Raw genomic sequence first — 27769 nt, forward strand, 5'->3', positions numbered from 1 at the left:
AGAAGCTGTGCTGCAGTGGAGCTGTACAGTCGTCCCCATAGAGACAGGCTCCTACTATAGGGCTCCGTTACACCAGCTAGTCGTCTCTCCCAGACACGATGACAGCTCTGAAATGAAAGAGCAGGCATCTGGACATTAAAATTCCCTCGAAAACAGACGCTCGACTGCTTGCCAAACAGATTTTATTTTATTATTGGATTAACCACAATCAGCCGCTAGCCGCAGCAGCAGAAGCTTTATCCTAAGAGGCCGGACTGGAGATTTGTGTCGCTGTGCAGGGAGGAGTCCTCTGTTATTCCACTGGAGGCTGAAGCAGGGCCAGCAGCATGTCGGCTTTATAACAACACCTTCCTCTGAAAGCTGTGAAGAGGAGCAAATGCAGTCTTAAAGGTGAGCCTGTTTTTGCATGTTTGTGGGCTGTATTTCGGCGTAGGTGCGCAGTTGAGCTAGCACATACTGTTAGGTCATTCATTGGTCAACCTGCACACCATCAACCGAACCTTGTTGGACAATTAACAACAGGAGCTCATGCTAAAGGCTGCCAATGCATTATATCATTACTGTAGACAATGCATTCAGTGTATCTTCAAATCGTGTCCATAATTAGCTCCTTTCCTCCACTCCTCACCTCACGCATTATCAGCCAATTACGCGCAGAATAACGCACATACACTGTGTTTGTCTTGGATTTTAAAAGTGCAGACAAATGGCTATCATGGCACGACAATCAATGGTGACTGACAGCCCAGGCACCTGCAGTATCAGCTGGTTAAAAAAGAGGCTGAGTCGTGTGTACTGTGTGTGTGTAGCACTAGTAGTATTTCATGCAATCACCCAAAAGCAGGTGCTGTCAGAGATCCAGGCCCTGCTGGTTGTTATTCCTCCTCATCTCGATGATGTAATGGAGTATGCTGTGGCTGTAACTCTCCATACAGGATGGATGTGGAGGTGAGTGCTGGCAGGGACAGCACCTGGAGGAGAGGAGCAGGAGCAGGAGCAGCAGGAGGAGCAGATGATGATGCAGGAGGAGGAAGCATGGAGGCTCAGGTCGTACCACTGGAGCTCTACGACTCTGCAAGAGCCAAGATAGATGCGAATCTGCGCTGGTTGTTTGCCAAAGCCTATGGTATAGGTAAGACTTGTGTTTTCCTCTTTAAATCATGTCTTGTAATAGTCATATATGTTAAATCTGTGCATATAATCCAATGTGCATCTCACTTTGTAAATATGTGCATCCAGACAAGAGTCCAGCAGCTGCACATGTTATGGGCACTAATATGCAAATCCTGTTCATTGCATCTTAGTCATGGCACCAAAACACTCATGTTATATGAACTTTACATCAGAGTTAAAGTCAGCAGCAACAAGCAATGCAGGCCATGCAACAAAGAGCCAAAGGAAGGTTGTTGTTCTCAGCCCTGAATCTACTCATCAGTAAATTCTCACTTCATTCCCCCCTCCTTCCCTCATGACAATGGGGAAGTGTGAGAAAGTAGAGGTGTCACACCCTAGCTTTATCTTCCCCGTCCTCTTTATTGCATCTCTTTCTTTCTCTCTTCCCTTATGAGAACGGGGGAATACTGGGAGGCAGAGCATGCAGCCAAAACTGGTAGAGGTTAACTCCAGCCCAAACAGGCTTATCACCCTGGCACTGCCTTCTATGTACTCCTTATAACACCTCTCCACAGACTCTTCTCTCTGCGTTTCACTCTCTTTGTTGTTTATGTGTGATGGAGGGTAAGAGCTAGCATGGACTTGGGTCCTGGAGCTAACTGTTAGGCCTCCTGAGGTGTTGTAGGCCTAACTTGATGAAACACCAGTAAAAGGAGGTGCCCACTTGATAACCCCAGTGATGTACTGGGTCTCACTGCCCATCTTTCCTCCTCTACCTTCATGCTGGGGTTGTGGGGACATTAGGGGCCATGTGGTAGGTAATGCAACTTTCCTCACTGTGTGGCTATTCTTTACATTAGAACACAAGCACTTTATTTTAATACTGGCAAGTCTACCACTCAAGATCTGTCCAGAGTTGAACTCAGGTAATTGTTTAGCCAAGGCGTTAAGCCCCTTTTATCCTTACACATCATGATTAAGCCTCATGATAGTCACTGCTATTTGACGTACAGCGTCCTGCGTGTGCTTTCCCATTTATTGCTTAAAGCTTCAACACATGATCATGTATCTATAGCTCCTTGTTTTAAGATGAGGCAGCCGATAGTGGTGGAAACATTTCTTGAAAGCAATAAAAAGCCCTGCAGTAGATGACACAGTCAAGGCCTAATGGAGCGTTTGAATGCATGATGTCATATTTGATACAATAAGACAACAGGAAAGGACTGTATCTACATCTCTGGTCGCCATATTTACAAGTATCAGATTGTTATGGTAAATGGTAAATGGACTTGCACTTATATAGAGCTTTTCTAGTCCACTCAAACAGCTTTTACACTACTCGTCACATTCCCCCATTTACACCCATTCACTTAGTACAGGGCGATATTGAAAATGATGTTATCACGATAACATGTTTCATATCAGTCGATATTGATAATTATCACAATAAATATCACATCATTATTTAATTTAGATTTAAAGGTACATTTTTGCTCCTGAGTGAAAGTTAAAGAAACCAGACAGTTTGTTAGTTTGTATCTGGGATTTAGTTTTCTGATGAGCTTCTTGAATACCTAAGTTCTGATGGTGCTAACAGGAAGCAGGTCTTTTGTGTAAGATGAGATTTTTGTGAAGTTTTAGTTTGTAGATTCTTATTTTTCTCAGATCATCTCCATAATTTGATTTAAATTAACAACAAAGATATATCAAACTCTATACTGTGTATCAGTCTATAGAGTATTGTTTTGAGTTGTGCTCTCCCCTTTAAGATTACTAAGGGTTAGGGGCAGAGTGATGTTGTTTGTAATTATCGTTATTGAATTATCACCCAGCCCTACATTCACTCACTGATGGTAGAGGCTGCTAATGTAAGGAACCATCAGTATTTCGTACACATTCACACACCGCTGAACAACAGTCGGAGCAACTTGGGGTTCAGTGTCTTGCCCAAGGACACTTTGGCATGTGACTGCCAGAGCTTGGATCGAACCGCCAATCTTCTGATTGATAGACCACTGACTCTACACACTGAGCCACAGCCGTCTGCTGTTTTTGTTTTCATTGTTTGAAATGTAAACAAACTGGATACCTGTTTGGCTTAGCTGTTAATACATGATGCGCCCCATGTACAGAGGCTGTAGTCCACGTTGCAGCAGTTGCTAACATGACTCCCAGCCTTGACCTTTTCCTGCATGTCATCCCCCACTCTCTGCTCCCCACAGTTCCTGTCTCTTTAAATGGACTCACACTTATATAGAGCTTTTCCAATCTATCTAGTAAAGGCTAAAAAAGCCTATAAAATAACTCTAAATGTAAACAGACTCTGTAGAAACAGAACTACTTCATGATCTAGTGGCAGTCAGGATCTTCATGCTCTTGAGGAGAGACTCAGGCCGACATCTCGTGATCAGCCAAAGCCTTTTATACGCAGGTCACTAGCTTTGCCAGCTCTGACGAGATCTTCTGAAACAATAAAAATGATCCCTCCATATCGCCTGGCTGTGAGTGAATGTCTGGGAATGATACCTCCTTGGATGTGGGTTTTTGTGTCAGACAGTGATTGCTCATGGGGGAGCGTGAGCTGGAGGTCAGCCGTGCTGTTCAAGCGAGCCCAGGCATCTCCGTGATTTTATTATCAGTCTGACAATGAGGCGTTCGGAGAAAGAGAGACACAGAGGCAGGCTTTCAGTAAGTCTTGGTCATCATTTCAAGTTTATGGGTACTGTAGTTTTATTGTCTCCTGCCCTGCAGAGCTATCTGCTGTGTTGCAGTGGATGACTCAGTAAATTAAATCCAAGAGGGGAACAAAACCCTAAAATTCAAAGCTTGTGGTGAGGTTAGTTTTCCAAGTGAAGATGGACCTTGCCCAATTCAGAAAATCTAACATCCACTTCAAGGATTGGCAAACACGAGCATGATTTTTATCTTCCCACAGCTGGAGCATAGTTATTCTTAGCACAGGTTTACTGATGTTACTAGCTGTTGTTGGAAGGATCCAGAACTCTGGCTTTCGAAACACAGCTTCACCCATTTGCTATCCGACGCTGTGTTTCCAGGGTACAGACCAAATCCCCAGTATAAACACCAAACCATCACCTTTATCCCTCTTCAGGCTTCGTGCCTTCATTAATCTGATTGACTCCTCCTGACGTCAGTGTGCCAGGGACACTCTGGAACCCTACACAGGGAGGAAGATTCCTTGCACGAGTTACACTGTCTTATCTCCTGTTTTCCACACAATGGGAAGCACTCATGTAACATGATTAGAATTATCTCACAACTTAAACCAGTTCAGAGAAACAGAGGCTGGCTCAGTCTGGTGGTGCCGATAAAGTTTTAGCCCTGATGAATCAGCTCAATTTGATCATGAGGAGCACTATTGGACGTACTTTTGTTAAACAGATTATAGATAAAGGTCAACATAAGTCAAGACCTGAAGTCATGGTTGAACTTCAATTTGTCTTATGATCCAAAATGGTAGTTTAGTTTCTCCCAATAGGGATATCTGCCGTTCCATTCTGCAGATATCAAATGGAACTTGTGCGATTTTCTTGCGCTCCATCAGGACTCTGTCACTCCAAATCATGAACTAGATAGACTTGCAAACAACAAGATTGCAATAAGCGACAGAAAGCTGAAAAAACTTTATAAGATGCCAACAAACCTGTGGTGGCTCTGGTTTCAGTCAGGAGGATTTGCATGGACCTCCACAACTTTCTTCCAACTAAGTAAGTCTACAAAGTATTTGTGATGATAAAACATCTATCACAGCTTCTTGAAGCCTTAGATATCCTCTTAAGATTGCTAATTGTGATCAATCAAGAGTTCAAAACCCGAAGATATTAAGTTCATTGAAACAGAAAACAAATTAAACTACAAGGCCTCACTTCTCATCTCAATTTCACATTTTATTCTCCATCTTGATAACTCCAATTCAATAACTCCTTTCAGTACACTAAGTTATTTTAAGAGATCATTAATGACATAAATGAAACCTTGCTGCCAAGAAGTTATTGGGAACATTTTGTTGTGAGTTAGTGTGAGGCCTGGCTGCCCTTAATGGTTGAATTAATGTAACCGTTAGTAGAAACAAGGATTTTATCTTATCATCGTCAGACAAATTTAACTTTTTTTTTATTGTTCCACTCAGTAAGATCTGTATTGATGTCAGTAGTGATCCGTTGAAACAGGTTGATGCTTCCTAGTTGCTACTTTTGAGACAACCCTAAATGTTATGTCTGGTAGGTTTGTCCACATATTTAAGGCTTGCTTCCTTTATGCAGTGTCAACATAGTGAACATTTTTTGGCTTAGGCAGGAACTAAATATCCCGGTAAGCATGCTTTGACCCTAAACATAAATAGGATAAAGTTCTGGCTACGTTCCCATTAATCTTAGTAGGAACAAACAAGCTAAAACATATCAGCAGTGCGTTCCTGTTTGAGTCAGTGTCTTATGCTGTGTGTCCATTTTCACATTTGTCCAGTCATTGATGATAACTGGCAGGGACAGTAGTTCCCAAACATCATTAATAGATTAGACTTGAAACTGTTGAGGACGGCGTTGTTTGTGTGGGCTGGTGTGAAAATCAGGGCAGTCACATGTTTAAGTGTTTAATGGGATTGGGTCTGAATGCTTGTGTTTTCAATCAATGTGGACTGTTTGTTTGGACAGTTTTATTAGTCTGTAATTAATTTAATTTAATTTAATGGTCTTTGGTGTAGCTATTATTGATGTCATTCAGGGACATTTTTTTCTGAACTTTTTTTCATAGATAGAGTTAAAACAAAAAACGAGATGCATTTTTAGAGTTTTATTTGGTAGTAGTGGGTGTGTCCAGTGTTTTAAGTGGAAAAACACAAGTGCTGGTACTCCCTGTATTCTTGTTGGCATGTGGATTGTGTAGCCAGTATCAGTAAATCATAAGTTATGTTCTACGTTTCATCAGTTCATAAAAGATACTGGAAGATAATGCTGATTTTGACAACATATTTACAACATACTTCTTTACTTAGAGAAAAAAGTGCTTCAGTGTGTCACACAAACAAAGAACCGCTGCATCACCATTCTCCTATCTAGCCATCAGCTCCATCAAACAAAGGTAAATGCCGGTCTATTTATTTCCTGCAGGGTCAGACCTCTGTGTCCCTGCAGCGTGCATTGGCTTAAAGGATATTTTTCCACAACATACTGTCTTTAAAGGAGTCTCCATTAAGCCTTCTAAGAGCAGAGCATGGCTGTGGCTTTCCTCAGCAGAGCCCAGAGTCTGACAGCTCTGCCCTGACTGTCAGCAAGATCTCTGCTGATCAATCTGACCTTCTGTCTGAGAGGAAAGGAACAAAGGCTTCCCCCAACCTCCCTCCTCTTGATTTCCCCCCACACATGCACAGGAGGGTGGGCTTCGACGTGTGGATCAGGTGGATGATATCTGGGTAGAATTAGCAACTAGGATTAAAGAGGAGTCCCTGCCTCCCCCTTCTATTCCTCCAACCACTCACACACTCACACACACACCTCCTGGTGTCAGGGACCGTAAAACGATCCAATGAGCAGGCCCTGGTGAAGCAACGGGACAGCAACCCAGCCCCCACCTCCGGCCATGCTGGCATCCCCCATTACCATCTCCACGACAACCAGGAAGGATAAATAGGGGGCATTCTTGGACAGCTGAGGCCGAGGAAGTGGCAGAGGAAAGAGATAAAGAGATGTGTGCTGGAAGCAGACATGAAAGATTTGTTTTGAGTTGAGCAAAATACAAATGAAGCAGTTCAAGAGAGACCTGGAGGGATGCATGTAGAGCATTCTCTCACATGATATGAGACTCTCCTGTCCATATGGCAGTGCTGCACAACAGCAGAGAGTGAGATAGATACTGAATGTACACTGTGCCAAGCAAGCAGTCTGCTGTGAAAATCACAGCTAAGGTTTTCACAGTGTAGTCTGAGCCTGCTGTGTGTGTGTGTGAGTGTGTGTGTGTGTTTTCCACTAATGGATGTCTGACTTGTCTGTTCATCTCAGTAAGCTCGCTGCTAATGTGGAGCAAAATGAGAGTGGATGCTCAGTTAAGTGGCTGAGTATTGATGCCTCATCATTGTCCAAATGTGGGTGTTTTAAGGCCTACTGCTTTTTATTCTTATACACAGTCTTGTTTTTTTATAATTGAATGCACAGTTTTAAACATAACTGTGGTTGATAACACATCAACCATATGGCCACTTTGTTCCTAACTTTATATTTTGATCATGAAACTAATGGTAAATGGACACAACTGTTTTTTATTATTATTATTACATGCACGACTACAATTTAACTAGACAGAAGCAACGCACAATGCATTACTGACATTTTTTCCCATTGTAGGCCTGAAGTGCTGGTCATATGTTGTTTCTAAGCTGTAGCGTGGCCGCCTGCCACTATCTATGGCTGTAGCTCTGGCTAATGACTGCCGCCATAATCATATACTGCTCTACTACCCTAATGTAAACAAGCACAGATGACAGATGTCGTCTCGTAGCATGTTGTAGTGCGGTTTGACAGTATTTTGATCTACTAAGAGGAGATAAAGTTGTTTGTTGGCTGTGTCTAGTTAAACTGGCATGTAACCACAGGATCGGAGTAATGCCAGCACAGGCATGTGGGCGTTAACGGGCAAAGAGGACTGAAAGCTGGTGATGCTAACTCTGCTAGCGTTAGCCACACTCAGCAAACCAATTTGACATTGTTTACCTGCATCTTTAGCCGTGTTAAAAAAAGTTTAATCAATGCTAAAGTTGTGGAGTAGTCGGTTATTTGGAATTTGAATCTTCTCTCAGAGTAACTCGGAATAAGTTGCTATGGAACATCTCAAGTTAAATAGATGGGAAATTTCTACAAAAAAGGTTTGCTACTATGTCAAAAGCTGTATGAGAATGTTGATTCATGCATTTTTATTTCTTATGAAGCTAAGGCTAGCAGGTAGCTAGCCCAGCATAGCTTAAAGTTATATTTTTGGGGGTGGCATTTTCGCCTTTTTTAATGAGAGAGACAGGAAATGTGGGCAGCAGAGAGTGGGGGAGGACATGCAGGAAATGTTTGAGGCTGGAATCGAACCTGAATCCTCTGCAACGAGGTCTATAGCCTCTATATATGGGGCACTTGCTTAGACCGCTAGGCTAACTGGCCCCACAGCCTAGCTTAGCTTAAAAACTAGTAGCTGAGAGAAACAGCTGGCTTCGTTTTGAACTGAAAAGAAAAAAAACACTGAGCAGTAATTCAACTGGATACCAAATAATGCAACTGACTCTAATGATGGTCCAAAATACTAAAATAGATGTCCTGTGTAAAATAAAACACGTTTCCTTAACAGAAGTATTTTTCTCCAAAAGCTACAGGAAAGTAAAATTGGTAATTTGTTGAAGCAACTTTGCTAAACCCAATTTTCCTTTCAATTTCTCACCAGTTCTGATGTTTATCCTCATTATATGTATAACTGCTCAACCTCCTCACTCTACCAGGCAGTATTCCCCTTGTTTGATCCTTCCTGAATCTACCCTGAAGCACTAGAAGCTAAATTACGTGAGTGTTTCAGGCGCTAACTCAGGATTAACAGGTCCTGGGCATACAAAAATAGCTACCTCATGTGTATTTCCATGAGCAGGTAAACACCACGCGGGCTCGGACAACACCATCAGCTTAAGCATCACCACTAAGTCCTGTTAGCTCATTGGCTTAAAGCCTATGGCTCACCTATCGGCCTTCAGCGTCGCTACCCGGGAGGTTGTTAACTTCTGAATGTACACCAGTGCTCTCCTCTGCCACTGGTTTCTTCTTAGACAATCTAATACCCTAAGAGTTTGTGTCCTGGGAGCTTCTGTGTTATGTAACACGGTGAGGCATCAGTGGACACGTGTGTATGTAAATAGTTTCAGTGGATATGTGGTGTCATCAGGTGATTTCAGACTAAAGGCACCTGTAAAAGTAACCTTGTGTGTCATCAAGCAGACAGGAAGTTAATGTGAAGTTTGTGTCTGTTTCAGATCACATCCCTACAGACCTGCGGGACCCTTTCTACACCGACCAGTATGAGCAGGAACACATCAAGCCCCCCATCATCCGCCTGCTGCTGTCTGGAGAGCTTTACTGCCGCGTGTGTGGGCTCATCCTGCACGCCGAGCAGGCCGCCTTGCTCCAAAGCCACCAGTCTGTCATCCAGGCCCTGTCTAGGAAGGGCATCTATGTCCTGCAGGCAGACAACTCACCTGTCTCTGACCTGGACCTCAGCTCAGCTCCCATAAAGATGGTGGGTAGCTGATCCTCATGTCTAGTCATAGAACCACGCCGACCTTTGCTCACACAAAAGGATCAGTGAGTTCAGTACCACCATGTCTGCAGTGATTCATAGAGCTCCTGTATTTTTGGAGTCTTGTTTAGCTGAAGCTTATCTTTATTTTCTCTTGGCTTTGATACTAAGAATGGATGCTCATGGTTGGCATCAGGTTTTTAACTTTAACAAATTAGAATTAAAATAAGCAGGTTTTAGAGATCCAAAGAACATCAGTCAAGGCCTTGTATATACCTGGGAGAAATCTATTACAACTACATGTTCTCATGCCAATGGAAATATATTTGCTGTCTGATTCTATTTATGAGAACCCATATCACACCAACTATTGCGAATCCATTCATGCCTTTATACCTCCATACAAATTATGTTGAGATTACCTGAATGCAGTCACAGTTTGGCTGTATAATTATAAAGTCTTTTCCTGGTTTCTAGCTTTATATTAAGGTAAAAGGAGGCTAATGTTAGTTGCATGTACAAGCACAATTCCCCAAAAGATGGGAAGCTGTTCACAGTATATGAATATAAACAGATTTTAAAGTTTAGCAAATAAATCACCCAATATTTAACTGGAAATAGTGCAAAGACAACATATCAAATGTTGAAACTGAAAAAATTATATGGTTTTATGACATATATTTATAAATATATCTTAAATTTGACACCAGCAACTTGTTTTAAAAAGGTTGGGACAGGGAAGCCATAACATAATCCCTGTCCCAAAATGTCTACTTATTACTGTAGGTTTATTTGCAGCAGGTTAAATCATGACAGGGTAGAAAAGGGAGATTCCAGAGAAGCTGAGTCTTTTAAAGGTAAAGATGGGAAGAGGTTCACCAATCTGTGAGAGACTAAGTGAGCAAACAATATCAAAATGATGCTCCTGAACTTTATAATCTACAGTAGAGAATCAGAGAATCTGGACAAATTTGTGTGCAAAAGAGACAAGTCAGAAAAGCAATACTGGATGGCTGTGATCTTTGGGCCCTAAGGTGGCACTGCATTACAAACAGACATTGCTCTGGAGTGGAAATCACTGCATAGGCTTAAAATCACTTCCCAAAACAATTGTCAGTGAACACAGTTTGTTGCTGCTTCCCAAACTGTACCATGCAAACAGGAAACCACATGAATGTGATCCAGAAACACAGGTGACTTCTCTGGACCCGAGCCATCTTAGAAGGACTGAGGCAAAGTGGAAAATTGTCTTGTTGTTTGTTGAATCAAAATGTAACATTCTCTTTTGAAATCGTGGACTACTGCTGTTTGTGTGTTGGGAATCATTTGCTAACACAGTTGCTCTATCCATTTGTATTTGTTCCAGCTCCCCTCAGAGTACAAAAACAAGTATCAGTTTGAAGAACAATTCAAAAAATGAGTCAGTAAATGTTTTTTTTTATGTGAATCAGGAGGAAGGCTGTCTCTGCAGTGGTAAACTGGCAGCCCAAACTGCGACTCTGCTTTTTCAGAGCCAAATATGAGCCAAGAGTTTTGGAATAAATAATGCACCAGTGGCCACGGGTGCTTTGCAGGTTTTAAAGAGGGAGATTAAATATTCATGGAAGAAAATGAACCAAAAAAATGAGCCAGCACTTTTTTTTATTTTAATATGAAGCTACTCTTCTGAGGTATTAGTCATAAAGAGGTTACAAGTGGGAGATCACAGAGGCAACAGGCTGGGTCAGAGGCAGCAGTTTATGGGTGTATAGTAGGTGTCTCAAAGTGTAAGTCTCTCCTGCTAATGAATACAGACCATAGACTGTATGAATAATGGACGTAGTGTCTAGGAAGTCAACCATCTGTTTCTGAAGCGCTGTTTTGAGGCCAATCGTTGGCGGCAGCCATATTGGAAATGTTGAATCAAGCGGCAACCTCCGGTCTAAAAATATGAGTCCAATGCGTAAGTGTTAAAAACTGCAGTTCATCGAGGATCCGCTTGAGGCTGGCTTCGGAAGTACCGGAAACCACATACACACAAATTCAAAAAGCTGATCTTTACAGCAGAAATAAACATGTTTACAGCCTGGTACAGAAAACGAGGCCCGCCTCTTTACATCACAATCGCTTGACAGCAGCAATATGGCTGCCGCCGCCAATTGGCCTATAAAAACAGCGTTTCAGAAACAGATGTGTGACGTCACGGATACTACGTCCATATTGTATACAGTCTATGTGTTGAACTCAACACAACTGCTGCCAAGCGAGGCATAAAGAGGCAGGCTTTGAGCTTCCAAGCCAACAGCTACAGTGTTCCCGCCTATCAATTAAGTCAGATGTGCCTCTCATAATGGAAAACTCGTAATCTTAATATCTTCAAAATTGCCATGCTATGAAAAAATTCACCTGTACAGTGTGTGCCGATCGAGAAATGAGCTGTCTAGGCAACACTGTTTTTTAGCACCAGGCTGTAAACATGTTTATTTCTGCTGTAAAGATCAACTTTTTTGAAATTGTGTGTATGTGGTTTCCAGTAATTCTAGACTTCTGGAGCCAGCCTCAAGTGGACACTTGATGAACTGCAGTTTTTAACACTTCCCCATTGGCTTCAATTCTTGCGTCAGGAGGTTGGCGCTTGCTTCAGACTTATAAAACGCCTGAGTGTGGGCGTACAGGAGATTTCGAAACCACTTACCGACTGTATATCTGTTATCTGTCTTTTGAGGTTTCTGAGAATCAGTCGTCTGTCTACATAATTATGGTAAAGGACTTCCTCGTGCCAGGCTTCCTGCAAAGCACTGCTTAATGGTAGCTGTGGCCTTTTGGTACAAATGGAAACACAGTGTGTGAGTCATGCAGTAATACAGAGTCATTGTCTCACGTGTTGACGGATGAGGGCTTCACTGCCAGGAGTCTGAATGTTTCAGTCAGGAAGTTCTACCTTGTTTCCATGGCGACTCAGTGATGGAGCATAAAAATCTGCCTGGTCTTCTTCACTGTCAGATGAAAAGCAGAAATAACATGCACAGCTGTGATTCCAAACACTGATACAACATTTATAATGTATTATACCCTCCACATGTGTCCCTCCAGAGCTCACACATCCACCTCATTGACGCCCTGATGATGGCTTACATCGTGGGGATGATCAGCATAGAGAAAGTGGTGTCCAGTGTCAAGCGTTTTTCCAACTTCAGTGCCTCCAAGGAGCTGCCTTTTGACCTGGAAGATGCAATGATGTTTTGGATCAACAAGGTAAAAAAAAAAAAACCCTCTCGTGTTAAAATGTCCTGCACCTGTGTGTGTGTTTTTTCTTTGTCTTCTTACGACATCTTGGTTTCTGCAGGTGAACATAAAGATGAGGGAGATCATGGAGAAAGAGTTAAAAATGAAGCAACATCTGCTGGATTCACCCAGTCACCAGAAGGTAACACACTGTGCGCCTCTTTGTTGTATTAACTTGTCTCACATGCTGTCTATCTCTGTGTGACCTCACATGTCCTCTCTGCTGAATGATGTCTTTCTTTGCTGATGTTGATCTCTTCATTGAATTCATTAACATACATGCCGCCTTTTCTCACTCTGTGTACTAACTCTCAGATGTGCAGCTTGAGTCATATGATTTTGCTTCCATTTTAATCTGAAAAGCACCTTCTGATTCAGACGCAGAGCTGGATGAATGAGTGGTTAGTTTTTTTGGATATTACAGCCCAACTATGAACATGAGCTAATTAATTAGCAAAAGCTACAAACTCATCAGTTTTACATTTCATTGTTCTTATTAGGGGTGTAAACATTCACCAATCTGAATTGGTTGCTGATTTTTAATTTAAGATCCAACTGCAACAGTTCGTGCCTCCTTTGTTCAGTAACAATGTCATACAAACCGGTCAATTTCTGTTTTATTCCTTCAAACTGTGCTCAAGGTATTCAATCTTGCAATATTTAGATGCTGACCTTTTATCTGTCACAAGAGTAACTTCTGAAGAAAATAACATCTGAAATCTTATCTACCTTGGAAATCAAGCCATGTGGATTTAATATTAAGGACCAAACACTTTTAAAAAGTCTGTACACTTTGTAAAAAGCAATTATATACATAAGCTGCAAGTCAAATTTCACCTGAGAAGACCCCATTATGATTGTAGAGGCAGATTATGAATTAATGAATCAATCAGTCAATCTTTATTTGTATAGCACCAAATAACAAAAAACGTTATCTCAAGACGCTTTTACAAACATATCAGGTCTAGATCGTACTCTATGTACTCTAGTCAAATTATGAACAGAGACCCAAAACCAAGACAGGATAAGACTCAGTCTTACCCAACCTTAATCCACCATGAGCATTGCACCTCGCAGTATTGAGCAAGTTACAGTGGTGAGGAAAAATGTCCTTTTAACAGGCAGAAACCTCGAGCAGAACCAGACTCATGTTAGACATCCATCTACCTTGACCGAGTTGGGTCTGGAAAGAGGGATAGAGGAGAATAAGAGATAGAGGGAGCGATGATAGTAAATTAGTTTTTTTATGTGACCTGTGTCAGTATTTAAGGTCGTACAGGGTTATTGGCGGTCATTTTCTATTTAAGGTAGGAACCTCTGTTGTGTCGTCAGGTGTTCAGGTAAAACAGTTTTTGACTGACGTATCAGCATGGTGCTGCTGGAGTTATGTGTGGCTGTTTGTTTGTGAAATGTTATGTATTGGACTCTTTTGGAGCACATCTCATGGAAATAAACGGACAGAGAGTTCAAAATGCAACTATGACTTGGACAGGCGTTCTTCGACTTTTCATTCATGTAGCACAGTAATTCACAGCCCGTCAAATAGGTATTCCAGGTGCAGCACCTCAGTTAAAGCTTTGGCTTGGCCTCTACAATGATACATGTGCTATAATGCTAACATTACCAAGCAGCAGCACAAGCAGCCCCCAACAAGAAACACTTTATCCAGCCCAAACTCAGCTGAGTCTTCCATCATCCTGACTGCTAAAGTTCATTGTGTTATGGAAGTTTAGGACCTACTGTGTTGTTTGGAGTGATGACTTTGTGACATGGTTTATGCGATAATCCGGATTACAAGATGTCAAACAGACAGCAGTAAACCAAGTGTTACAGAAGCAAAGTTAAACAAAACACATGTTGATTCTACGGCAGCTTCTCCAGATAGCAGTGCATTATTTTCTCTCCTCTCTGACTGGCCTGATGGATGTGTGTTAGCTTTAAAGAGCAGACATGTTGATATCCTTAGGGAGTGGAAGTAAAGCTTTTTTTGTCATATCTGTGTTTTTATATTTGATTGAATAACGCCTCAACTCCCTCAAGCCTCCTGAGGGAGAATCCCCTCAGAGTTTGAAAATCTCAACACTATCCTCTCTCGCTTTGGTGCCAATCCACCTGTCATGAGGAGGAGAACGGTTAAAAGACAAGTGTAAACAGGTTGGCAGCTTTAAAGAGAGTATTGGGGTTCAAATATAATCCCTCTTTTCGCCTGTTGTGTAGACTTCTTGTCTTTTCCTCATGTGCCTTATTTCTTTTGACTGTCTAACCCTTTCTCCTTGTCTTTAAGATCAGATCTATCTTCACGTTAAAGGGGATGATCTGATAATCTGTGTCTGACTTTGATCCCTGACTTGTCTGCTGCTCTTCCTGTTTGTGTGCCCCCCCCAAAACTTCCCGCTCCCTCTCTCTGCCTCTTGGATACTAGTCTCCCTCCAAATGGTACTGGAAGCTTGTACCTGTAAGTGACCTGCTCGCAATCCTCTGTGCAAATGTCTGTTTATCTATGTGTTTATTTTATCTGTATCTGAGTCAGAACAGACAGCACAAACTAAGAATGACAGCTCATGAGATTGAATGCAAAAAACACCCCAAAATTGATTTGAACCCACTTTACAAAGAAAGCAGTGGCCTTGGTGTCAAAGGAAGAAACAGCAAGCTCATAAACCTTTGGCTCTTTTGCGTTTTCTTGGCATGAAACTCGTTCCTTTTAACATTTCCTTCATTTCCATCTGAGCTCTCACCTCCGCTCACAGCTTGTTTCATTTCATTTACTCCCTCCAAATCGATTCATTTCTTTTTCCCCTCACCAGCCAGATATACTGCATGCCCTCTCACACTGCTTATTGGAACCTTTGGAGTTCTCTCACGTGGTAATGTACTCACCATTTCACTCTCATTTCACCCAAAGCTTTGTTGTTTCTCCCTATTATATCACATGTACCAGCCTCAGAGCTAAAGCTACTATTACAGCTGAAATGAAAGAAGTTAGTATCCCCTGTGAGTCTACAAGATACTCCTTTAAAAGACCTTCCTGATTCCATGTGATATTAGATATATAGAAAGCCATCAAGTCCAGGATGTTAATGAAAGATCCCAAAGTACTTTAGAGAAGAAGTGTTGTAGTATTTGTGTGAGAAATTAGCATTTGTAACCCTCGTACCTCATTTTAAAACTTGTGTTCCTCTGTTCAGGTGCGTTACCGAAGAGATCACCTGTCAGGTCGGACGCTGCAGCACTTCCCTCTGTTGGACGACCTGCTGAAGGATGTTTGTGACGGCACAGCTCTGCTGGCTGTGATACACTTCTACTGTCCAGAACTCATTAGACTGGAAGGTACAGTAACACTGGACTGAGATCAGCTGAAGACAGGGACAAATACCATAGTCCTCTAATGTAAGGAGCCACGACCCATCCTCTGTTAGAGCTGTAAGGAAATAGATGAGGGTTAGATGACTAGGTGGATACAACTGTCATGCTTGGATGCTAAATACAAACCTAATGTTACCTAGCAGAGGGAAACAGCTAGCTTGGATAACTGTTAAAGTAATCCAAGATCCCTTTGTTATTTTTTTATTAACACTAGTATGGAGGCAGTTGAGCATGAGCAACAAGGGTCAACCACAAATACTGGCCTCATACTGTATTGATTTGTATTCCATTGTGTCATATAGGGGTCGACTGATAGTGGTTTTTCAGGGCAGACACTGATGCTGATTATTGGTAGATCGATAATATGTGGAACTAGTATGCTTTAACAGTAAAAAACGGACCTGTCATTCAAAAAAACTATGCCACTTCATTACTAACTACCATAGATTAATATGCTTTGATTAATTAATTTCATGGGCAATCAGTAAAAATAAAATGCTGATACAGATAATCAGCCATGTGCCAAATATCAGCCCCTAATAATAGCCCAGGCCACTAATCGGTCCACCTGCGGTATCGTATTATATCAGCAAAATCACCTTAAAGTGGTAACAAATAAAACCCATTTATCTTTTGAATGTTTATTTAAGGGTTCATTTGGCCACAGCACACATGTAGTATCTCAGATAGGAACTCCGCTGGATCTGGACTTTTTATAAGCAACCCAAACACCTTCCCTCACTGTCACTTCACTCCAATTACTTAATATTGTTGACTTATCAATCAATCAATCAAGCTTTATTTGTGTAGCACCTTCCATACTAGTCAAGTGCAAACCAAAGTGCTTTGCAGCGATTTAAAACAAGAAAGAAGCAGAAAAAAAGATGATTGCAAGATATATTAAAAGAAACAAAAATGGATTTTAAAATAGAGACTAAAATAGAGACTAATGCACACCAACAACAATAAAATATGTGTAATTTAAATAAGATAAAGCATTCAATTAATATTAAGAATATAGATAGTTAAAATAAATAAATTAAAAAGGGTAAGGATAAGAGCTGAAAATAAAATTTAAGGCTAAAATATCAATAAAGCTGAGTAGATAAATTGAAAAATAATTTACTGAATACAAATAAAATAAATAGTAAAAATAAATAAAACAACATTAAAACCAATAAAATACTTAAATGTAATAAAATTGTTAAACCCTACATTGAAGCCAGACTGAAAAATAAGTTTTATCCAAATGTTGTCAACCAGTGACTTGACAGTTGCTTCGGTAGCCTTTGTGAGTCTGAGGTTCAAGTTAAATCAGTTAAGATGAAGACTGTTTGCTTTAATGATAAGAGATGGTACAGGGAACATCTCACTGGGGTGGAGTGATACATAAAGTGAAAAGTGCCAGTAATGTTGTATCACACTGTATACTGACCTTTTCTGAACAATGCTGATCACCTGCTGAATCCTGCCTCTTATTCAGCCTACAGATACAAGAGCTGTAGAATTTAGTCTCACAAGAATAGCAAACTACCAAATCTAATCTATCATTTAGCACTGTAATATAAATGTTGTTTTTTTTCTGTGCAGATATATGTCTGAAGGAGGTCCCCTCCATTGCAGACAGTGTCTACAACATCCAGCTCCTGAAAGAGTTTTCCAATGAATACCTAAACAAATGCTTCCATCTGAAGCCTGAGGACCTGCTGTATTCTCCACCAGTACTAAAGGTGAGCCCAGAAGCACTTAACACCCCCACACTGTGCTTGGAAAAAAAAAACCAACAACATCTTAATGTCTCCCTCCTGACCTGGTACCTGATCATTGCTTTGTTGCAGAACAACGTGATGGTCTTCATTGCTGAGCTCTTCTGGTGGTTTGAGAGCGTCAAACCAGACTTTGTGCAGCCTAGGGACCTGCAAGAATTCAGAGATGGTGAATATTTTAGTGAAATGCTCCTTTAAATGGTGGTTTACAGTGTTATAGGATCATTACTAATGGTTCATTTACCCCTCCATATTTCAACAGTGAGATTACTGCTGCAGCCTAAAGGCTCCCGGCCTCATGTTCCCATCTCTGGCATTACAAAGCGTAGTTTCATGACATCATCAAACTCGGCTGATGTTTTGACCACGCCCCCAAGTCCTGATCTCAGGTATTTTTCTGTCACTGTTGCACCACAAGCTTTACTTTCAAGATGCAGGATCTCTGATTTGTTGTATTTTTAAAGTCGGACAAGCAGAATTGTGATTTTCTTTTCCTCTCTGTTTCCCTACACAGCACCAAAACCAACTCATTAAGCCCGTCTCGCTCGTTACTGCCCCTAAGACAGAAACAGAAAGCAGTTGAAGAGAGCACTGCTGGTAATTTACTCGAGCTTTGGTGCTCTGAGACACAAACAAAGATATTTTTGCCATATTTGAAAGCCCTTTTCTTACATTTATTCACAAATTTTGATTATCATTTCTTTGTTCAGAGCTGAGAAAGAGGTCCAACTCTATGACACGTTCAGATGGGCAGCATCCGGGCTCAATACTTGCCTGGCCAGAGAGAAGGCAGAGGTGAGCAGTCTTGATAAATGTCATATACCTGTATTTTGCATATATTGGTAGTTCCATGATTAATTTTCCAAAGTGACATTAATTGTAATCCTCACACTCTGCCCCGTCCAGGCCTCTGTCCCAGCCAGCACCCTACGCCCTGCACTACCCGCTGGAGGAAGACGCAGACAGTATGAGCCTGGCCCGCTCCATCAGCAAAGACAGCTTGTCCTCAAATTTCATGAGCATCACCCCAAAACACATGCTGGGCCCTGGCCCTCATCACAGACTCAGTGGTCAAAGCCTGCTCAGTCACATGCGCATCGAGGACGAGGAGGAGGAAATCGAGGAGGAGGAGCTGGTTTCTGTGATTCACCCCTCTGTGTTCTCTCGATGTCGAATTGGGAGTGACATGGAGCAGGATGAACTGGAAATCCCGAGTGCGACGACTACCTCAAGGGGTTCTAATAACGAAAGGTCCTTGGCTCCGTTTACGCTGGACCACCAGGCAGACTGCTACTACCTGGAGCCTCTGATGCCTGCGGTCTCCAAGCCGGCCAAAGAAAAAGGCATCAGCTTGAACAAGGAGGAGGAGAGCGGGGAGAGTCGCTGTAGAGGAGCAGCAGCCGCCAGGAAAGTGTCATCAAACATCCCAAGGCCATCACAGAGGAAAAGCCCTATGGCTGAGTCAAACAGAAACACCTTTACGCCCATACCTGTGGTAGAATCAGTCTCTAGATCTCTCAGGCCACCCACAGAGGGATCAATAGGCATCTCTCACCAACCCCAAGGCTTCTTCCTGCATTTGTCAGATGAGTCAGAGCGCCAGTCCGCAGTACCAGAGGACGGGCTTGACTCTGACTCAGACATTGCAGACCTTGAGGAAGATGAGGAGGCAGAAGATCAGATGGAGTTGAGTAAAGAGATGGTGCAGAGAGTAAAAGGAAGGTACTTCCCAGAAGGAGAGTTGAGTGTATTTGGAGAGATTGATGGTGAGTCAGCCAAACTGAGAGACGACTCAAAGATAAGCGAGCGGGACGATAAGGAGGACTACAGCGGACGCTCCAGCCCCTGCCTCAGCACCATATCCTGGGCGAGCAGCTGCAGCGCTTCAGGCAGCAACAGTGTCAAAATGACCAGCTTTGCAGAGAGAAAGCTCCTCAAGCTCGGCCTCCGTGACGGAGTCTCAAGTACCAGCAGCTCTCAGAAGACCACACCAGACGGCTCCGAGGTTGCCTCTTGGCCTCCATGGCAACATAAGACTGAGTGCACGACCAGCTGGCTTGCGAAGGAGCAGAGTTCTGTGTTGGGGAAGAGTTTGACGGCGAGTCCCCCAGTAGTGCCTTCAGAGCTGCTGCAACTTCACATGCAACTGGAAGAGCAAAGACGCGCGATCGAGTATCAGAAGAAGAAGATGGAGAGTCTGTCGGCGAGGCAGCGGCTAAAACTCGGGAAAGCTGCGTTCTTGAACATCGTCAAGAAGGGTGGAGGGAGGAGCGACACACTCCCACTGCCCCTGAAACACTCACAGTCCACAGAGCTACCAGACCGGAGCAGACTCAAGGCCCAGTCTTGCAAGGACGACTCCTACCTTGATTCTCTGAAGTTTCAGGTGAAGGCAGCTCAACCAGAGGGAGGACAAGCAAGCCGAGACAACAGGTTGAAAGTTCTGTCCCCGGATGGTGGAGCGGAACCCAATCTGAACGAGTGCACCCATTCCATCGATCTGCTCAATGAAGCTATAAGCTCCATCCAGCAGCAGATGATGCAGCTCTCTCTGCAGCAAGACATGCTGATGAAGCATGTGGTGTCCCCGCAAGAACAGGTGCATGTGTTGCCCCCACAGGAACATGTGCATGCAGTGTCCCCGCAAGAACATGTGCGTGCGGTGTCCCCGCAAGAACATGTGCGTGTGGTGTCCCCGCAAGAACATGTGCGTGCGGTGTCCCCGCAAGAACATGTGCCTGTGGTGTCCCCGCAAGAACATGTGGAATCAAGCCCAAGCACAACGCCCACCACGACATTATCAACCTCCTCTACCTCTGACTCCAGATCGTTTGCAGTTCACTTCGTAGACATCGGTGGGAGCAGCCCCGCCCCCGCTCGCCGTCCTCCTAAACTGAGCTCCAGCCAACGCTGCAAAACCCCGGAGCAAAAACAGAGCAAAGACAACAGAAGGAGGGCCTCCATCAAATCTGACTCTCCACTGTCTAGAGATGACTCAAGTCGAGACCAGAATGAAGGGAGTGCTGCTGAGAGCTTCAGGGTGGAAAAAAGCATTCAGAGAAAAGCCACGTTCAGAATCCAGGATGACTCCAACAAACGCAGCGGCACAGATGAAAGAGGACCAGACCCACAGGTCCTCACGAGTATGTCTGCCTTCCACGCTGCAGACCATGATGATGATAGCTCAGGGAAGGAGGCTGCGGTGGGGGATGAGAATGCAAAGGCTAAAGGTCACCTGATTGAGGTTGACCTGTCAGAGCTTAAGGATCCTCATGAGGATGGCAGAGCAGATGTTGCAGACTGCACGGCAGAGGGCGAGCAGAAGAACGGGCTCGGCTTCTTCTTTAAGGTATGATTCTGGACTTCATGCCCTGTGTAAGCATGTTTGTATAGTTGTGTATATATTGAGGCTGAAAACAACAACTGTGATGACTCATTTGGGAGTCTTGAATGTTTTGCCCTCTCTTTAGTTATAAAAAAGAAGAGTGTGTTCCACTTTACGCTTTTTAATTTTCATGATATTTTATTTGCAGCACAGATGGAAAAAAGAGGTTGTTAGCAGCTGTTTAAAGCAATCCTGTTAGTTACAGCGGGTAACATGTCTTCAGAATTATTGTTGACCATGGTCTTGATAATATCTGACTGGCTCCTTTAACATTGCTCTCACCTTAATCTGACTCCATGTTGTCACTTCATACAGGACAGGGCAGAGTGGAGACGAACAGACAGTGAAACTGACAGGAGAGATAGGCGAACGGAAGAAATGTATAACCTTACTTAAATGCAACATAACTACAGTTTATTGATATAAACAACATTGCCGTATCCCATATCTCATTTGAGAATATATTGGTACATCTTAAAAAATCACCCAGCCTTACTATGAGGTAGTTGTGCATGTCAGCATCTTGTGGCTAAATTGGTTATTGCAAGTCTAAATAATTGTTTTACAACTAAAATAAAGTGACACACTTTCTTGCTATTCATGTTGAACAATTGAAAGTGATTTTAAAATAAGATAAACTATTTAATTAGATTACAATTTTTCTCACTAAATGCTTCTTCCTTACCTCCCTTAGCCTACCAGAGCTGATTTGTCTTAACCAAAAATCCCATGACAGACTGCAGATACTACAGAACTCAGCTGCCAGGCTTTTATCTAGAACCAAGAAATATGACCACATCACTCCTGTTTTAGCTTAGAATTGATTTTAAGATTTTATTGGTTACTTTTAAAGCACTGCACTGTCTCTGCCCCAGTTTTATCTCTGACCTTTTAAAACCATACACTCCAGTGCGCAATCTGCGATCCTAAAGAGCTACTTTAAGTCCCAAAAACTTGTTTGAAAACAAGGCCTTTTCAGTCCAGGCCCCACAGCTGTGGAATGAGGTCTGAGTGGACTCTGTGCTCTCTTTTAAGTCATTGCTCAAAACGTACTTTTATCAGAGAGTATTTCCTGATTTTATTTGATCAAGGTGTCTTGCATAGGGTCCTGCTTTTATTTTGTTTTTATGACTTTATGTTCTTTTAATAGTTATGATACTTGCACTAACTATATGGTCTTTTAAAATGTTCTTTATTTTGCACATGTCCTTTGAGGCATTGTAAAACACTTTGTAACATAGTTTTTGAAAAGTGCTCTATAAATAAAGATTATTATTATCATATTATTATTATTTGTGGTTAAAGATTATTATTATCATATTATTATTATTTGTGGTTCAAAGTCCAAAGGCAGTCTGGTTAGCATAATTGATGGTTACATTTTGTGTTTGTTGCAGGATGAGGAGAAAGCAGAGGATGAAATGGCGAAACGTCGGGCTGCCTTCCTCCTCAAACAGCAGCGCAAAGCGGAAGAGACAAGACTACGCAAACAACAACAAGAGGTTGAGAGTGAGCTCAAACGTGATGAAGTCAAGTAAGTTCTTGTTAGAATGATCAGAAGTCGTCGAGGTCTGCAGGGATGCATCTCATGCAAACGAATGTCTGTTTCCTTCTGTTTCTTCAAGGCGGAAGGCTGAAGAGGATCGTGTACGTAAGGAGGAGGAGAAAGTGCGACGGGAGCTGATCAAGCAGGAGTACCTGCGGAGGAAGCAGCAAGCGTTGATGGAAGAGCAGGGCCTGGTCAAGCCCCGCCCACGGACTAAATCACGCAGGGGCAGGCCTAAGTCTCTGCACCGTGAGGGATCCAACAGCCTCTCAAAAGGATCCACCAAATGTGAGAACACTTAAACTGAGTATATTTACGTCTATGTGTTATTTGTTAGAGTAGTGTGTTCGTCTACGTCATCTGATTGTTTTGTGTGTGTGTGTGTTTTTAGTCGAGCTCACTTCATTGTCACCCTCAGAGTGTGTACATGTGTGTCATGCAGGTAATTCTCTGAAGGTGTCCTTGTTGATCAAAGGGAAGGGCTCAGCAGCAGCAGGCTGCAGGGGAGGTGAACCTTCTAACCTGCTCTGCATGATGTGATATCAGCCATACAACAGTCTGTTCAAACAGCTGACACACATGATCAAGAGTCAGCTATTGATTAGACTTTAAGAGTGGCTTATTCTGACTCATGATTTAAGGATTTGTCACTTCAGTTTTCCGGCATTTGTAATTTCTGAAGTAGCATAATGCATTACATCTATAACTTTATACTTTTACATTTAACTCTGGTCAGTTATCATCATTTGATTTAAATTTGATCAGTAGTCGTTTAAGGATGATGAATTGTTTGAAATGAAGTAACTGATCATGATTTCTTCTGCTCCTCGTTTCAAGCTGAACCCAGCTGCAGTCACCGGGGGTCAACTCTCTCTCTGGCCACTGAGGCGGACAGTGTCATCTCTGGAGGGGCGGAGTCCCAAAGGTGAGACTTCCAGTGTCATGTTTCATAACAAAAAAGATGATCTCTTCCTGTCTTGCGTATCCATGTAACTGACATTGAGGTGTGTGTTTCAGGGCTGGGTCTGTGTGCTCCATGGAGTCTTTCCCCATGCTGAGCAGGGCGTCCAGCAGGAACATGGAGAGGGACTGGGAGAACGGTTCCATAGCTTCTTCCATCACTTCAACGGAGTACAATGGTGGGCAGAGATGCAAAATCACAACATTTTAGAGTAGGCTTAACTTACCTTACTTACATTAGTGAGGGCAATGACGGCACGGCATGTCCTGGTGTGACCAACTAGAAAACAAACTGCTTGTCTTAACATACTGAGATGAATTAGTGCAATAAAACTGAAACTAAAAGATAAGTTGAGATCTTTAGAAGACAAGTGGTAAGTCAAAGGATAGTTAGTTTACATTGAAGTGGGGTTGTACAAGGTATTTGTCCATAGTGATTGTACCCACAATTCCACAAGTCAGCATCGCCCCTTTGTTGAGAAACCGGGCAAAGAATCAACACAGGAGCCAGGCTATCAACTGCTGCAGACAAAGTCAACTTCATTACTTGATTAAGCTAATTTTAAGAAGCAAGACAAACATTAATGTCGGTGTAAGTGTTGGATTACTTTAGCACTTTACTTTTATGTTAGAAAACTTTTTTGTTTCAGCACTATTTTCTGACAGAATACATACGTGTTCCTCCGCCAGCAGTGCACTGATTAGCTGAGCAGCTATAGTATAGTTGGTGTACTGCATTAGCTTATCTTTTACAAATCTTAAAACAACAATTTTTGCTTTTTATGAAGGGGTTTGTGCATCTTGCATTTAGCCACATCTTCTTGGACTCTTGTTTTTACCTTGAGAGTACTGTCAACTAGCTGACACACCTAAAAAACATTACGCCATAGGCTAATGTAATCTAATCAACCCATGTCTCCAGCTCCATCTTTGATGCACAGGATTAAAGGAGCACCAATGCACGTTTTAATTTGTATACATATTCTCCTCACTGTTATTTTACTCACTTGCAGAACCCTATGCATTATCTTTCTTGTGCTTTGTTTGTTACAGGTCCTAAACTCTTCAAGGAGCCAAGCTCCAAGTCTAACAAGCCAATCATAATCAATGCCATCGCTCACTGCTGTCTCGCTGGAAAGGTTAATGAGGGCCAGAAAAATGCTATCATCGAGGTCAGTGTGTTTATTTGTAATTAAATATTTAATTGTGATATTTTGTTGCAATCACAGATATTATTCCAAAATCATAACTTACATTTTCTTGTCTGTTTCTCTGACCACAGGAGCTGGAAAAGTGTGAGTCCAATCACCTGATCATCCTCTTCAGAGACGGTGGGTGCCAGTTTCGTGCCATCTACTCGTATTCACCGGAGACAGAAGAGATCGTCAAGTTCACGGGCACGGGACCGCGTGCCATCACCCGGAAGATGATTGACAAGCTCTACAAATACAGCTCCGACCGAAAGCAGTTCAACGTCATCCCGGCGAAGTCTGTGTCGGTCAGTGTGGACGCCCTGACCATCCACAATAATCTATGGCAGGTCAAGAGACCAGGAAGCGCACGCAGGAGCTGAAGGAAAACGAAGGAAGGACACTTGTTTTAGTTTCTGTTTTATCTATTTGTGTTGGGCAGGACCCAATAATTTGAGGTGATTGACATGTATGATCATTGAACTGATTTGATAAGGAGGATTTCTCATCAGTCGAGATGCCAGTCTTTAGCAGAAGACGAAACAACTGCCCACTCACTGGATGATTTCTTTTTCTTTTGTTACTTTAGCTTTTCGTATGCATGGGACACTTTGTTGTTTTGATTTTTGGGTATGTTCTACATTTATTAGGCACTATTCAGAATGCTAAAATGCTGATATAATGGTGTCAGCTGTGTTCTAGGTTGGCAGAGTGTATAAACATGGGAGTCTGTTAAATCATCATTAGCCATCAAATGATGATCAAAACCTAAAAGATGGTGGATTGTGATCATCACAGACATATTGGGCTCTATTTCAAGGTGAACTGACATTTTTAATAATTCATAATGATAGCTTAGTTACTAAATCCAACCAATTTTGAGTTAGCATTACTGTCTGGTAGCCTAGCCAGCTAACATTACTGTTACTAAGGTCCATAGCTAACATTACTGCTAGCTAGTTAGCTTACTAACTAACATTAAAACAAAAATCTGTTGGTTAGCTAACATTACTATTACTGAATTTCCTTGTTAGTAGTATTGTTAGCTTGGAGTTGCAGCCTTAAAGCTCGTGTAGGGACCATTTGTTTTATATGGATTTTGGCGCCCCCTGTGGACAGCCGTGTCTCTCATCTCTGGGATGATTTTGTAGGGAAAAATGTAAAAAAAAAAAAAAAAAAAATGTGGCAGTGTGCAGAATATTACTTTGTCAGTGCAGGCCAGTGGTTTTAGGCTTCGAACAAAAACTTTTCTCTGATGGTTTGGTTTGCTCTTGGAGGTCACAGAAACATCAGTATTATATTAAGTCTGTTTCATGACCAGCTCAAAATCCTCACAGGAGCTTTAATAACACTCCTGAACAAAACTGTTGGCTAGGAATTGGTTGAATTCTTATACTAGCTGCTAATGTGTTGTTATCACATACGTTGTTTTATCTTGAATAATGCGCCAATGTCCTTCCAGGTTTTTGCCATGCACTGTCTCATCAGTCGCTGATCATTTAAAAAGCAGTTACATTATAACCGATTGGACAGATTCCCAATGTTTACATGAAAACACAACAGTGTTTGAGCTTCCCGTCCTCGGCGTGATGTCTCTGGAAAACGGGCGCCATGTGAATACAAGGAATTGAAGATGGACTAATACTTACGTAGCAGCAGAGAGGAGACAGACCAATCAAATAGCACTGAAACAACTCACATACGCAAGCACACAAACGGTACTAAGCGCGACTACTGAAAGACAGCAGTGAAAATTCACTGAATGTCTTTTAAAGCTATCTCTGCTTGGCAAAAAAGAAAATACACTACTGCTGTGAGGCTCAACCTACAACCTGCCCAGATTATGAACCAGTGACACCACACTGGTCTGAGCTTTTATGAAAAAAAGAGCTTTGATAAAAACTTTTTAAATCTTTGGCGTGGATGTTTGTGAGCGATGATGTCCAGTCTTGTTTCTGTTTTACTGTGTTTGGAGAAGTGTGAGAGTGTGTTGGGGTAAAGGGGAGGGCTGAATGCACCACTTGTGTAACCTCTGCTGAATGTGTCTCTTACTCTTTTGATTATGCTTTAAATCTTTCGTTATTCAAACAAAACAATGGAACAAAGCAACAGAACTGTTTTACTTGTTTGTTTGGGAGCTGCTGTGGAAGATAAATCATGTTCTTAAAGCAGGGGAAATTGTACTAGTATGTATTCCAAAAGGGAAGCACTTACGAGATTGGTACGCCTGTATGCCTATACAGCGGTGCATTGTAATGTATTACCTTCATATAATATTCCTCCTTATGTATGAGCCATCTGAGATCTCTGACAGGCTCATATTGCTCAACTAAGATGAACTGAGCTCTGCCACTGAGCTGTTTGCTGCTCATTAACTGCTCACTGGATTCTGGAGAAATGGTTGAATCTAATGTAGCTTCTGGCGCCCAACACTAGTCATTTCCCTGCGATGACAGATTCTCAGCAGCTGGTGTAATGTCGGGGAGGGGGGAACCGCACAATACTTGATATTTGTTTGCTGCATTTTGTACATTTTTGAGTAGTATTTTTTGTACATTACGTACAAGTTATGTTTACTAAAGGGAGGCACTATTTTGAGGTTTATTCTGTTACAGGCTTTGAGGGATGTTACCAGTATTATTTCATTGTGTTATATTTATGTTTATTTATTTTGGAGAGATTTAATAAAAAACCCAACTAGGTTTGTTTTCTGATGAAATGTGTCTGCTTACCTAAAGTAGTGTTGTGTGCACATTTTCTCTTCTGTGCTGTGTGCTTCTATTACTTCTTTCCATCATCTGATACTGATACACTCCTATTTGGGGTGAAATAATGTCTTCCTCTTAAAAGAAACCAACAATTCAATGAGTGTAGAATCTAAAGGGAGGTCACTGCTCATCGC

At 42.1% G+C, this 27769-nt stretch overlaps 1 protein-coding gene across 4 annotated transcripts; it reads left to right on the top strand.

Moving 5' to 3' along the window:
- On the top strand, window positions 1–27581 carry camsap1a (calmodulin regulated spectrin-associated protein 1a). Of its 4 annotated transcripts, none has more exons than XM_034710353.1 (20): window positions 1–390; window positions 936–1132; window positions 9128–9390; window positions 12463–12624; window positions 12716–12796; window positions 15077–15109; window positions 15843–15984; window positions 17611–17750; window positions 17859–17955; window positions 18049–18175; window positions 18301–18383; window positions 18497–18581; window positions 18693–21135; window positions 22569–22705; window positions 22797–23005; window positions 23160–23225; window positions 23555–23642; window positions 23735–23856; window positions 24731–24849; window positions 24960–27581. In XM_034710353.1, exons 2-20 carry the CDS (start codon window positions 937–939, stop codon window positions 25248–25250), a joined length of 4884 nt encoding a protein of 1627 aa, XP_034566244.1. In that variant the 5' UTR covers window positions 1–390; window position 936; the 3' UTR covers window positions 25251–27581. The 4 variants fall into 4 exon arrangements, with proteins under 4 accessions (XP_034566244.1, XP_034566245.1, XP_034566243.1 ...); XM_034710352.1 differs by lacking the exon at window positions 15077–15109 and adding an exon at window positions 15462–15521 and having other exon boundaries at window positions 25–390; XM_034710354.1 differs by lacking the exons at window positions 15077–15109; window positions 23160–23225 and adding an exon at window positions 15462–15521 and having other exon boundaries at window positions 4–390.
- The last annotated feature ends 188 nt before the right edge of the window (window positions 27582–27769 follow it).

The sequence above is a fragment of the Notolabrus celidotus genome, chromosome 19 (assembly GCF_009762535.1).
Source record: "Notolabrus celidotus isolate fNotCel1 chromosome 19, fNotCel1.pri, whole genome shotgun sequence".
NCBI lineage: Eukaryota > Metazoa > Chordata > Actinopteri > Labriformes > Labridae > Notolabrus > Notolabrus celidotus.